Genomic DNA, 12,322 nt, shown 5'->3' on the forward strand with positions numbered 1-12,322 from the left:
ACTTACCTTCCTCACTCAGGTCTGGCTTGTTCCAGGTGGGTGAAGAGAACCGGCTAGACTTCTTTCGAGGACTGGTGCTCACCTTTCTCCAGGCACCACTCTCTCCTTTCTTCTTGCTACAACTGTTATAACTTGAAACTAGAGATAAAGGGAAACTTCCTCCTTTGAAATCAGCTGTGTGCTGGTCTAGCTCTGAAACAACATAAAACCACATTTTGCCAAAAGCACAACAGTGATAATGCAATTTCATAGAGTCGAGCAAAATGCATCATTTCCAATTCTCAAAGAAACAGACTCTTCAAAATCACCGGCCTGCTTAATACCTAAGCAGGGGTTTTGTGAACCAGCAAATTTTTCTTGGAAGGCTGGTATTTAAACATGAGCCAGTAATTAAAACACAGAGTTCTGGGGCAAAGTTGTGAAATGTGCATTAATGTTGAGATAATTTCTCTAGTTACAAAGAGAGAAAAGAGAACTCCCCAAAAACAAATTCCAACGAGTATTATATAAGGCTGTGAATTTCCTCTCTTCCCAGCACGAGCCCACATACCTGCTCTCGGGAGGGGGCAGCCATGCAGAACAGCTTTATTAAGCAAGATGCTGAGAGCAGCTTTAACTACAGCCTGCTGTCCTTGGCTAGGGTGTTTTTTTGCAATTGTTTGCCCAAGGCCAGGCTGTCTTTTCACAGAGGCTCTTGACAATATTGCGTCTTGAACTCTGGGTGCGATGACGGCATTCCACAACTTAGACATCCACCTTGCAAGAAAGGGGTGGATTCACAGTTAGGAACAGACCTCTCAAGAATTACACACGACTCCATGAAGCGCAGGTCTGAAGACCATGGAAAAACACTTAAGTGTTTCTACAGATATACTACCTTTCCCAAGTAGTTTTGGAATGAGTGAAATTATCCAACACCAAAGTAATTTGAATTTGCCTCAAAAATACAATGTATTTCAAATGCAACTGTTTCCATGTCTCCTTTTACTGCTCCCTGAGAGCAGGAATCAATGATTGAGTGTTTGCTGAATTAATGAATAAATAAATACATCAAAAGGAAGGTAAATTTACAGACGAAAGAAGTTTGGAAAAAGGATTTCCTGAAGGCCCGTGTCTAAATAGCTTAAACTTATTTGCCCTTATTATTGTCTTATTTCCTTAATAAGACACACATATTGTATTTTAATATTTCTGGAATTGGGAAACATCTTATAATCATTGGCAAATTAAATCTGCCTGCTCCAAGGGAAGGGCTCAGTGTCTGTACCCAGCGGGGCTTAGCCCTGCAGAGAGGGCATGGGGTCAACCAGCTCTCGCCTCAGGTGGACTCTGTGTGTTAATAGCTGTAGTAGTGGGGCTTTAGGCCAAGTATGGAGCACCCGATGCCAATTGAAAGTCCTTCAAAAAGGATTACACTTTGTTGCAGCATTAAAAAACAGTTAATATGATTAAAGACTGTAGAAACAAAACCACGTCTCCCAGAATAGGAAAGTTTTCAAAGCTATTAGATAATTGGCATAAACCTTTCAAGTTCAGTTAAAACTATTACCCAGGTATCAAACATCCATCTATCGTAAGCTTCTCCGTTAACGTCTAGTAATATGGAACTAAAATAGAGAATATAGACAAAAATCTGGTATCCTGTAACACAAGTCAAACGTACACAGTTCCTCCTAAAGGTGTGAAAGGGGTAAAGATGATAAACTTTAGTTAAAAAAAAAAGTAGCAGTTCCTTAATATGGCTACTGAGAGACAATTCTCCAGCAAGTTTTTGCACATCTTGTGTCAGCTTTGTTCTGGACTATCTTTTCACGGATGTTTATATAGCAAACAGCTTTGGAAGATAGAGACGGTGTCTTCTTCTGGAGCAGAGGGTAGATCTGTTTCCTGAGCAGGATGATGAAAGTGATGTCTACTTCCAGATTTGCCAGCAGCCCCCTTTAGGAGACTGGGGGGATTCCCAAGCTCAGAGTTCTGCAGCTGTGATGCCAAGCCAGCCTCCATCTGGGCCACCGGTATCATCCTGTGAGACCTGAGGAGCCAGGGCAACTGATGCCAATGTGAAGCTCAGGCTCGGGCCGTGCTGGGAGTGATGAAGTCCTTAACCTCTCACTCAGCACCTGGAAACTGTGGCAGGCTCACTTGTTAGCTTGCAAATAGTGTAAAATTCTCAGAGCCTCTAGTTCTCAACAGTGACTGTCCTCCCGAGAGGAAAGGCCAAAAACTGACTCCAGAGTCTTGAGACTCTGGACATAAAAAGACACAATTTAATTGTGATACTAATGAAGGAAGGGTAATTATATGAATAAACGTACTTCTGCTTTTTAGCAAGAAAACACTGTGTAGATTTTAATATAGTACTTCTTCCTTTCCCCCCAATTACCTGTTATTAAACTGACAGTTCGTCTTACAATAGAGATGATACATTACTGATATCACCCTGCTTTCCAAAATGGATTTCTGCCCAGGATGCCAGAAAGTGTAGAATCAAATCTAATAGCTAATCATGGAACCCTTACTAAGCTGGAGCGTGACAAATTTATTCCTCCTTTCAATTTCCTCCTCATTTTCTATTTCATTAACCTTATTGTTTGTACGTCTGTTCTCATACGCTGCTACAAGGGAAAAGAGAATAGGTACAGAAGTCTCATTAATAAAGGAGGAAACTTCAACTCATCAATAGAATGTAAGGTTTTGTTTTTGTTTTTTTGGTTACAGGATACTTGACTGAGTTTCTCATGTGAGCCTTCCCCAGGAGACACTGCACAGCAAGTCACACATGACCTTGATAAGAGTTTTCTAACAGAGGGAAACTGCTTCCTAGTCTTAGCTAAAATGGTTTCCTTAGGAACTATCCAACAGACAAGTCACGGTTGTCCTCTGACAGGAGCACAGAGCTCTGGTGTGCTATGTTGATGACAGGAAGCGGCACAAGGTGGCCCCTTGAGCATCCTCACTCCCAAACACCCCAAATTGGCCATGGCTCTATTTTAAAAAGGCAAATAAGGAGAAAGGACACTTACTTCACTGTCGCTTGGGCATGCCCTGGGATTACAGGACAAGACAGGAAATACTTTGGCCCAAGAAGTGCTTCAGGTGTGCCCAAGCGGGCCAGGCAGGAGTTGAGCTGGCGCCAGACAGCCAGGGCCCAGTCGACTGTCTTGCACACGGGGTCACAGGGAGAGGGCACCTGACCTCTGAACTAGAGAGACATGGAGGCGGAACACAGGGGCTTGGTTTAGAACATTGCTTCTTGTCGTTTGTTTTTTTAAGATGTATTTCCTTGTGATTCTATGCTTGACCCTCTTCTTTTTTCTTTTTCTCCCACATGGAAAGATTTGCCCTGAGCTCACATCTGTTGCCAATCTTCCTCTTTTTTTTTTTTACCCCTTCCCCAAAGCCCCAGTGCATGGCTGTGTATCCTACTTGTAAGTCTTTCTCATTCTTTCACGTGAGCTGCTTCCACAGCATGGCAACTGACAGATGGGTGGTGTGGTTGCGTGACCGGGAAACCAACCCGGGTTACCAAAGTGGTGAGTACTGAACTTTAACCACTAGGCCATCAGGGCTGGCTCTCCTTTTTTTTTTAACAGTCCAAAATTAAAAATATAAAACTACAAAACAAAAATATAGCTGAATCTGATTTTACCTTCACTTAGGGTGGTTGAAGGACGGATAAGTAATAACAGACAGTGTTATGTGTCTTAGCATGAGATACAGATCTGTAGCTTATTATGTGACATGAGAGGGTTCAGATACAGTAGAGCAGTAAGTAGACTAAGAAGAAAGCTTGGATAAATTCTTAAATATCACTTCTGCAAAAAATCATTTTTCACATGTATATAGAGTACCTCACAGGGTCTTGCAAACAGGTGTTCAAGAAAGGATTTTGAATAAATGCCATAAAAAAAGCCATTAAATATTTCAATGTTTTGGATAAGTGATAAGATGGTATAACTGGATCTGTGGTGCGTTTGCAATTTTAATTTCCCTAGAAGGAAGGTCTCAGCTAAAATGCTAACTTCATCAAAATGTACAGAACTCTGCCAGAATAAAGACTTTTTTTTTTTGAGGAAGATTAGCCCTGAGCTAACATCTGCTGCCAATCCCCCTCTTTTTGCTGAGGAAGATTGACCCTGAGGTAACATCCATGCCCATCTTCCTCTACTTTATCCTTCGGACGCCTGCCACAGCATGGTGTGTAGGTCTGCGTCCAGGATCCAAACTGGTGAACCCTGGGCTGCTGAAGCGGAGTGCGCAAACTTAACCACTACACCACTGGGCTGGCCCCGAGACATTTGTCTTTAAATTTTAAAATGTGCAAATTTTAAAGAATATTGTGTAACACACATGGTTTAACGGGAGTAATTCTTTTGAGAATTATATTTTATAAAACCAAGTCCCTTTTGTTAGTATGGAATACACAAAAGGACAAAGATTTATTTACTATTAGGAGAAATATCTCTCAGTTATTCAGAAGTCAGATATAGCAGTTGACTCTGTATTTTATAAGAACGTAGACTCGTATGAATCTCTGCTTTACCAAGTAATTACGGCATCAAGACTGAGGACAGTCTGTGAATGTTTGCACGTCCTCCATGAAGGGGCATAATTCAGCCTAGGAAGAATGAGAGTGGTTCAGTGACACGAGCATCTCCGTTCAGGTGTTAGCACTGTCACATGAGGCTTTGGGATCTGTTATCACAATTTCCCTTTTCTTCAAAAGAGGAACGACCATTATATTTCTCCTACTCTCTTTGATATTCTTCCAGCAAGAATAATGAGATCAGGTACTCAATTAACGATAGCTAAATGTTAATTTCCTACCAAAAAAAGTATAATTATTTTTATTAAATACTAGTAGGAAGACTGGTAATGTCCTAAAAGGTCTGTTTACTTATATCCCTGTAAGAGATTGGAAGAAGAAATCGTGACCAAGTGTCAGTGTGGTTTGAGGCGCCCCCAAAGATTTGGTTCTGTTCTGCAGTTACAAGATTTCTGATATTTTGCAAGAGTCATTCATTCCCTTTGTACTCTTACCCCAGGAATCTGCTTTATTAACCTATTCAAAATGATTTTTTGGTAAATAAAAGGCATTACCCTTTCCCCCCTTTCTATTCACAGCACACTCCACATTCCCACTCTCAAACACAATGGAAAAGAGAATAGAGCTTGAAGCTTGCAACTTTCCTTTCAAAATAAGTAAAATCAATCCTTTTCAAACTATATTTACCAGAGGGCTGGAGTGAGGGAAGAGGAGGCACATTTTACCTGAAACACCACCATATGTAAAAAATAAAACTGGTACCTTTCAGAGAAGATTGACATGGTCCCTGTGCAAAGAAGACACCCAAATTTGTGAAGCACTCCATGTTTTTCTTCTAGGTAAACTTGGGACTTTGATGTGTCAATGTAGGTTCATCCTCAGTAAAAAAAGTGTATCATTCTGGTGAGTGATGTTGACAATGGGGGAGACTATGCAAGTTTGGGAGCAGGGGGTATATGGGAAATCTCTGTAGCTTCCTTTCAATTTTATTGTAAAGTTAAAACTGCTCTAAAAATAAAGTCTTTAAGAAAAAAAGTGACATCTTTTGTGATTTTTTATGTGAATTTTTTTGGCAATGAGATTTAAATATTAATAGTGATGAAGTTAATGGAAGTATCAGTAATTTGAAAAGCTATAGACCTATGACCGCACTTTACCTTACCTTTCTTCCCACTGGTTGAGGTCATACAATGGATATGCTTTGGTCAAAAGCACATATTTATGACCAGGCAACTGACCTGAACATAGCTTGGGTAGAAGATTTCTCTAAGAATTTCAGATACTAATTCAAATCACCTGTGGTAGGCACTGTTCACTGAATTACCAAAGCCCTCCACCCACCTCCCGGTTTAACCCCCCCACCCAAATGCATGTACATTCTCATCCTCTAACACAGTAGACACAGAATTTTGTTCAGGGACTTGGTGGAGAGCTTCAGTCTTGGGGAGGCGGGTCTAGCCATGGTCTGGGGCGGAGGAGTGAGCATGGAAACCAGTTCTGGTTAATTAAGGAGAAGTCATGTTTTGGGGAGTTTCAGAAAAAGATGCTTTTCTCGCCGAGGAGGAGGAGACCGAGGAAGCTGAAGCTCTCTATCCCCAAGCCCCCTGCTTCCTGACTTTGAGCATGTTGTGTGAATGTGTGGCACCTGAAGCCCTGCAGTGTCCTGCAATCCTGAAGGGAGGTCGAGACTCACGCAGATCCAGGGACCTGACACCACGCAGGTGCTGAACAGACACCAGCAACACCTACTGTAAGGCATCTGGTTCTGTAAGGGGAAAAGCCTCTTTCTGTGAAGCAGCTAGCAGTGGGGTGTTGTGTTATCTGCAGCTTAAAACACTGTGCTGACGCAACGAAGACACTGTCCTCCAAGTGTGGCCCATCTTGCAGGATTAAATGACAAAATCTTGCTAAATCGAGCTCTTTTATTTTAAATCTACCCTGACACTGAGTTACTGACCCAACAAGAATATTAAATTAAATAGTAATTACTAAATTTGGTCTGCACTAAATTAATTTTGTAATTGGGAGAAAATAGAATATAGAATTTCAGAATATTATTCTGAAAAAAATCACTAAAAGTTATTATTACTTTTGAAAATGTGTCAAAAGTGCTGAGTGGTTAAAGCTCCTCGCACTCTGCTTCGGCAGTCCGGGTTCGTGGATTTGGATCCTGGTCATGCTCCTACTCATGAGCCATGCTGTGGAGGCATCCCACACACAAAACAGATGAACATTGGCATGGATGTTAGCTGAGGGGGAACCTTCCTCAAGCAAAAAAGAGAGGAAGCTTGGCAACGGATGTCAGCTTAGGGTGAATCTTCCTCACCAAAAAAAAAAAAAAAAAACAAACATCTAATTTTTCATGTGGCTATTTAATATTTACTATAGCACAGTGTGTCACAGTCAATATATTAAAACTAACTTGAGTGGATGGATAATGCTGTGAAGGCTCAAAGGAAACAGTAGCTTTTCCTTAAGAAGAATGATTAATTTTCTATTCTAGCCTCTTACAGCATTAAGAACTGGGAGAGACTCTTTAAGAACAGTTAATAGCAACAGTAAAACCTACTGGCTTCTCTTTTTTAAAACTTAATATAGTCCAGAAACTGTTACAGGCTTTACATGCATTATCTTGTTTAACCCTTGACTATCCAAAAAGTTTACTTGCCAAAGGCCACACAGTTAGTAAGTAGTAGAAGGCAAGCCCAGGTCTTCTGACCCTCAAGCCCCCTCTCCCACCTGGCAAGAGGCTGCAGCTGTGGTTTCTTACCTTATTCACAACCTTCCTTCTCAAGAACCTCTGCAGCAGTCCCTGCATGGGCTCGCCGTCCCACCGCAGCTGCACCCAGCGGAAATGCTGCTGCACCAGCAAGTCGGAGCCCTGGAGACAGGCCTTGGCGATGGTTCCCATCAGAAAGCAGTTCTCATGAAAGTAGTAACATTCTGCTGTTCCGTTTCCTACAACAAACCAGCGGTCCAACCTCAGCAAGCCACATTATGGGACACGTGCAAATTAAAATAAAGAAAGAACATCATGAAGGATAACTCGTACTCTGGGGAACAGAAAGGTCAGAATGGTCTCCCCACCACCTTTACCTTTTTGAAAAGTACAGGGGCTTTCAGGGCAGCGATTTTCCAGAGGTGCCAAAAAGTCTCCCAATAACTCAGACAATGAAGATCTTTCCAAATTCTCTAAGATGATGATGATTTTCTTCTTAACAGGAGACTGTTTCACTGGGATCAGACATGCTGTGGTCAAACAGGGAAATTCGGTAATTAAAGGTTTTACAAAAACCTATACGAATTGGCAAAAATTTAAGTTTTAGTGAAGATGTGACATTGGGAATGCTCTTAAATTGTGGGAGGAGTATAAGGATTCTGAAAAACAGTCTGGCATTGGTGAATACAGCTGAAGATACACACACACAATGATCCAACACTAGCTCCGTAATAGATCCCAAATGTCCACCAGCAATAGAATGGAAAAATAAACAGGAGTATATTCACACGATGGATTGGAAAGGGAACAAAATACAACTATGAGCAACAACATGGAGGACCGCCACAATATATTAAGAAGCAAATCACAAAAAAGTACATACAATATGATTTCATCATGTAAAGTTCAAACATGTGCAACACTAAATATATAATTTAGGGATTCATACATAGGTAGTAAAACTATAAAGAAAAGCAGAGAAATGACTATTGCTAAAGACAGACTAGTGGTTACTTCCAGAAGGAAGGGTTTGTGAACAGCAGCAGGGGCACAGAGACGCATTCTGGAAGCTGGGAATATTCTATTTCTTGGCCTGGTCAGTGGTTAAATGGTTATCTTATTTAAAATTATTGATTAATCTGTAAATACAGGTAGCATGATTTTATAGATGTGTATTTCACAATCAAAAGGTCAAAACCCTTAAATGATGCTTAAATTTCACATAGGTCAAATATTCATAAAATGCAGACAGGACCTCAGAGAGATCAGCAGATTGCTCCTTCCTTTTTACAGATCTCAGGTTCAAGTGCTTTGGCTAAGGTTTCAGGAACGGTGGTAAGGAAGGACCAAACTCTAGGACTTCTGATCTTCTTTTAGTGGTCCTCCCACTAAAAACAGGAGGACTCAGCTGCCTATCAACCCAAAACGAAAGATGAAAAGTAAATGGAAGATTATTATTATATGTAGGAAAGGAATAAACCAGCGGACAAATGTATTGGAAACAGTGCCTGGCACTTACTAAGCACTCAGATGTTATCAATATCATTGTTAAAAAATATATATAGTACTTCCCACATACCAATGAATTAATAAAAAAATTAAAATCACTTTTTAATATTTTAGAAGATTATAAGATGCTCCGATCTTAGCCAAATTAACCTTGAAAAAAGAGATGAATTTAAAATACCTGAGAGTAATTTTATGAAGTACTCCACTTTTCATGAATACTCATAATAGTATATTATACTCCACTCTTCCTCCTTGTTACTATAGACACGATGCATTTTCACTTTCAAAAGAACTACTTAAATATTGTAAATGAATCTCCTCTGAGACTGAAATAGCTTTTCTGGATGCCAAGAAGCTTTAAAAATGAGAAGACCAGAAACAATAACAGCCACGTCTCAATTTAGTTGTATTTGTGGGGGCTGTTCCACTAGTGTTGGGTGTATGCTGGCCCCCCTTCAACACAGCTATTTATTAAAGAGTGCTAAAATCTGATGCTTCTCAGGGTTCAAATGTTAGTTCCAAAATACATTTATTGTGGAACTACGATAAATATAGTTGGTTAAAACAACAACAGTAAACAAACCTTTTCTACTCAGTGATTAAAAAACAGACCAGGTTGGATGGTTTATGTATCTGCTTTTCTGCAACCAAGGACTAAAAGTCTCCAGTTTTCCTTGTGCTAAGTGTATGGCTAGTTCCTGTGGCCCTGAAACTTCCATGTCCAGCTAGAACATATCTGCAGGAACAAGTAATTGCATTGCAACAAATGTTTATCCAGTGTCCCCTCGCTGTATGTCCTGTGCTAAGTGCTATGGCAGGCCGGAGGTGACTGATTCCAACTGGGGGGATGTGGCATTTTAAACTGGACCTATTACAAGGAATGGTATCTTAACAGACAGGTCAGGAGAAGGCTTTCTAGGTTTAAGAAACAGCAGAGGCAGAAGAATGGAGGTTGGGCAGGGCTCAGTCCTAGAAGGGACTAGGGCATCAAATCAAGGTCAGAATAGCTGAAGAGTGGCATGACGGTGAGCTCAAAGTTGATACACACCTCCAGTCAGGACTGGCTGGCAGCTTGGGGCAGAGCCACATCAGTGGAATGGGATAAAGTGACCACAGCTATGGGCAGCAGCAGTGGCAGGCTGTGTCCCCCTCCCTGGGCTGCACAGTAGGATCACCTGGGATCCATCCCCAGCAGTTCTGATTTAATTGGCCTGTGCTGGGCCTGGGACACTGGCATTTTATGTGCCGCCACAGGGGTGAGACTTGCTGATATGAAGCCTCAGAACCCAGGCACAAATGAAAAGTAAAAGACCCAGAATGTCGTGTCAGGAGGGAGAAACTACCAGCTCTGAGAATCAGTGAGAGTCTTTAAGGAGGGGAATAAAGAGGATTTGACTCCTGCTTTGTGATCTCACTTTGATGCCAAGAGCTGACTGGAGAGGAAAGAAACAGAACACATCTATAAGCTCTTATTGGTAAGGTGAAGGCAAGAGGTAATGGGAGCCTCATCTAGGGCCAGGGCACAAAATGAGAAGGCATTTTGAGATGGAGTCTTTAACCTTAGTAGTTGCCTGTCTTGAGAGGGACAGAGAAGAAATATCAGAGACACTTCTGAAGGATCACCAGAGAAGGGGCTGTACAGTTAACGGAGGCAGTGAGCAAGAGTGCACTGGAGGTGGTGGTGGGGTGACGGGTTATGTTTCAGGCTCAATGTGTTTCATGAGTGAGGCATCCCTTCTGAGAAGTCCAGCAGATGGTGGGACATGAGGATGGCAGCAGCAAGGAGGATTCAGGTTGTGGTAAAATAAATGAGTTTACAGGAGTGCAGGAGGTCTCTTGGAAAGAGATAAACATTCTCCTGAGTCCACAAGCAAAGACTGCATTGCTAACGACTTAATTAATCTAATATTTAATGGACAGCTTGTGCACTAGACAAAAGAGGGTAGGGTTGCTGTTCATAACAGTTGGGTTGGGTTTCTACCTTATCTGTGTTTATCTTGGTTTCCTGTGAGGTGCCAATCAAGGGTCAAATAGACTGGGTTTCTTTGGTGAAAAGCTTTGTCTTCAACACCGCGGGCCTCATGTCCTCAATTTTTCAGTAACATCTACTTCTTCATCTGACCACAAGTTCAACATCCTTGAACAAGTTGGTTCAAAGGTAAGTTTTATTTCAGTTGAGAAAAGCATGTGTCTAGTTCAGCTTATTTAGCATAGTTTCCGTCTAATATATTAACCAACGACAGAAGCAGGAAGTCATTACAGTGTCCCGTCTGAAGGATTAACCAGCCTCTAATGAAGGTTTATGGAGACAAAAAGACACCACCCACCCCATCTTATAGCTGGAGATTCCCTTCGGCCTGTAGCCAAACATCAGCTATTCGGATTCCTTTTGCCTTATGCTACATCAAACCCCTATTTCTGAAACAAATCTGCTCTTTTTGTCCTTTTTTCCTTCCAACTTTATAGGCAATGTCAGCCCTGCTCCTCTTCTGCAGGTCGATAATCTTAATCAGACACCCTCTTGGCTAGGTGCGGGCCACACCCCAGTTTTGTACACCCTTGTCTTAAAAGTTCTGCATAGTTATTTCTAGACCAACACTCATTGGTTTAAAAATAATTACCACATCACACTTCTAGTTAAATCTAGACTTCTTTGTGTCTAAAGTGACCCCAAGTCCATAATCTCCCCCTTGGGGATGGAATGCAGCTCATCTTTTACACTGTCCACTTAAAGTAATGCTCTGAGGGTCTAGACGAGAAGGGGCAAACCTTCAAAGAGCCTCGAGTAATGCAGCTTCCAAGGAGGTGAACTCAGTTATGGAGACTCCAATGACCATATTCTTCCACTATTATTACAGTAATTCCATCTTCATTACTTCTACAAAGGAAAGTTCTCTCAGGAATTCATCGTATTATTTTAAAATACTCATCTAGTGTTTTATTTAAATTTTTTTTTTTACTACTTACTGTCACATGTAATTTAAAAAAGTATCTGTCTTGCTAATATAACTCCATACCTTACACTGAGGCAAAATTTGACCCAATTCTAATATATGTTCACACCCTTCTTATAAAATAACAGAGCCATGTGATGTGACTGTCTTTCACGAAAGGCAATATGAAAAGGAAGATGAACGGTATTTTAAAATAAACACAAAATACCCCTTGCTAGCATAAGCGCTACGTCATTCTTTTTGAAGTGTTCTTCTGTTTTACATTCTTTTCTTCACTAGCACCATTTTAATCTCCATATAAGTTTTAGATTCTTAAGGCTAATTATTCAAAATGCATTTGTTACCCTTCCTTCTTGTATTTTTTGCTTGTACACTTCTTTTATTCATTCTTTGTGACTCTCTTCACTGGCTTTCTTCTGCAGAATCATCGAGAAGAACAAATAAGGTAATACAAGTGCTGTGCACAGTGGAAGATGAAAGTTCAACATTCTAACGCCAGCGCAATCCAAGTACAGTGATGCATTGCTTAATGACAGGGATTTGTTCTCAGAAATGTGTCGTCAGGCGACTTCATGACTGTGCGAACTTCACAGA

General features: G+C 41.0%; 1 protein-coding gene and 1 non-coding gene across 9 annotated transcripts in view; one reads left to right on the top strand and one right to left on the bottom strand.

Moving 5' to 3' along the window:
- CTTNBP2 (cortactin binding protein 2) overlaps window positions 1-12,322 on the bottom strand; it is a 152,986-nt gene that overhangs the window by 12,081 nt on the left and 128,583 nt on the right. For all 8 annotated transcript variants that reach the window (XM_070264282.1, XM_070264283.1, XM_070264279.1 and 5 more), the window contains 5 exon segments: window positions 7,643-7,795; window positions 7,317-7,504; window positions 3,024-3,202; window positions 551-756; window positions 7-192 (listed from right to left, as the gene is read on the bottom strand). In XM_070264282.1, the coding sequence (XP_070120383.1) occupies window positions 7-192; window positions 551-756; window positions 3,024-3,202; window positions 7,317-7,504; window positions 7,643-7,795 (912 nt within the window).
- Window positions 5,277-5,378, top strand: LOC111773340 (U6 spliceosomal RNA). Its single transcript, XR_002807724.1, has one exon. It is a non-coding gene; the product is annotated as a U6 spliceosomal RNA (small nuclear RNA).

The sequence above is a fragment of the Equus caballus genome, chromosome 4 (genome assembly GCF_041296265.1).
Source record: "Equus caballus isolate H_3958 breed thoroughbred chromosome 4, TB-T2T, whole genome shotgun sequence".
NCBI lineage: Eukaryota > Metazoa > Chordata > Mammalia > Perissodactyla > Equidae > Equus > Equus caballus.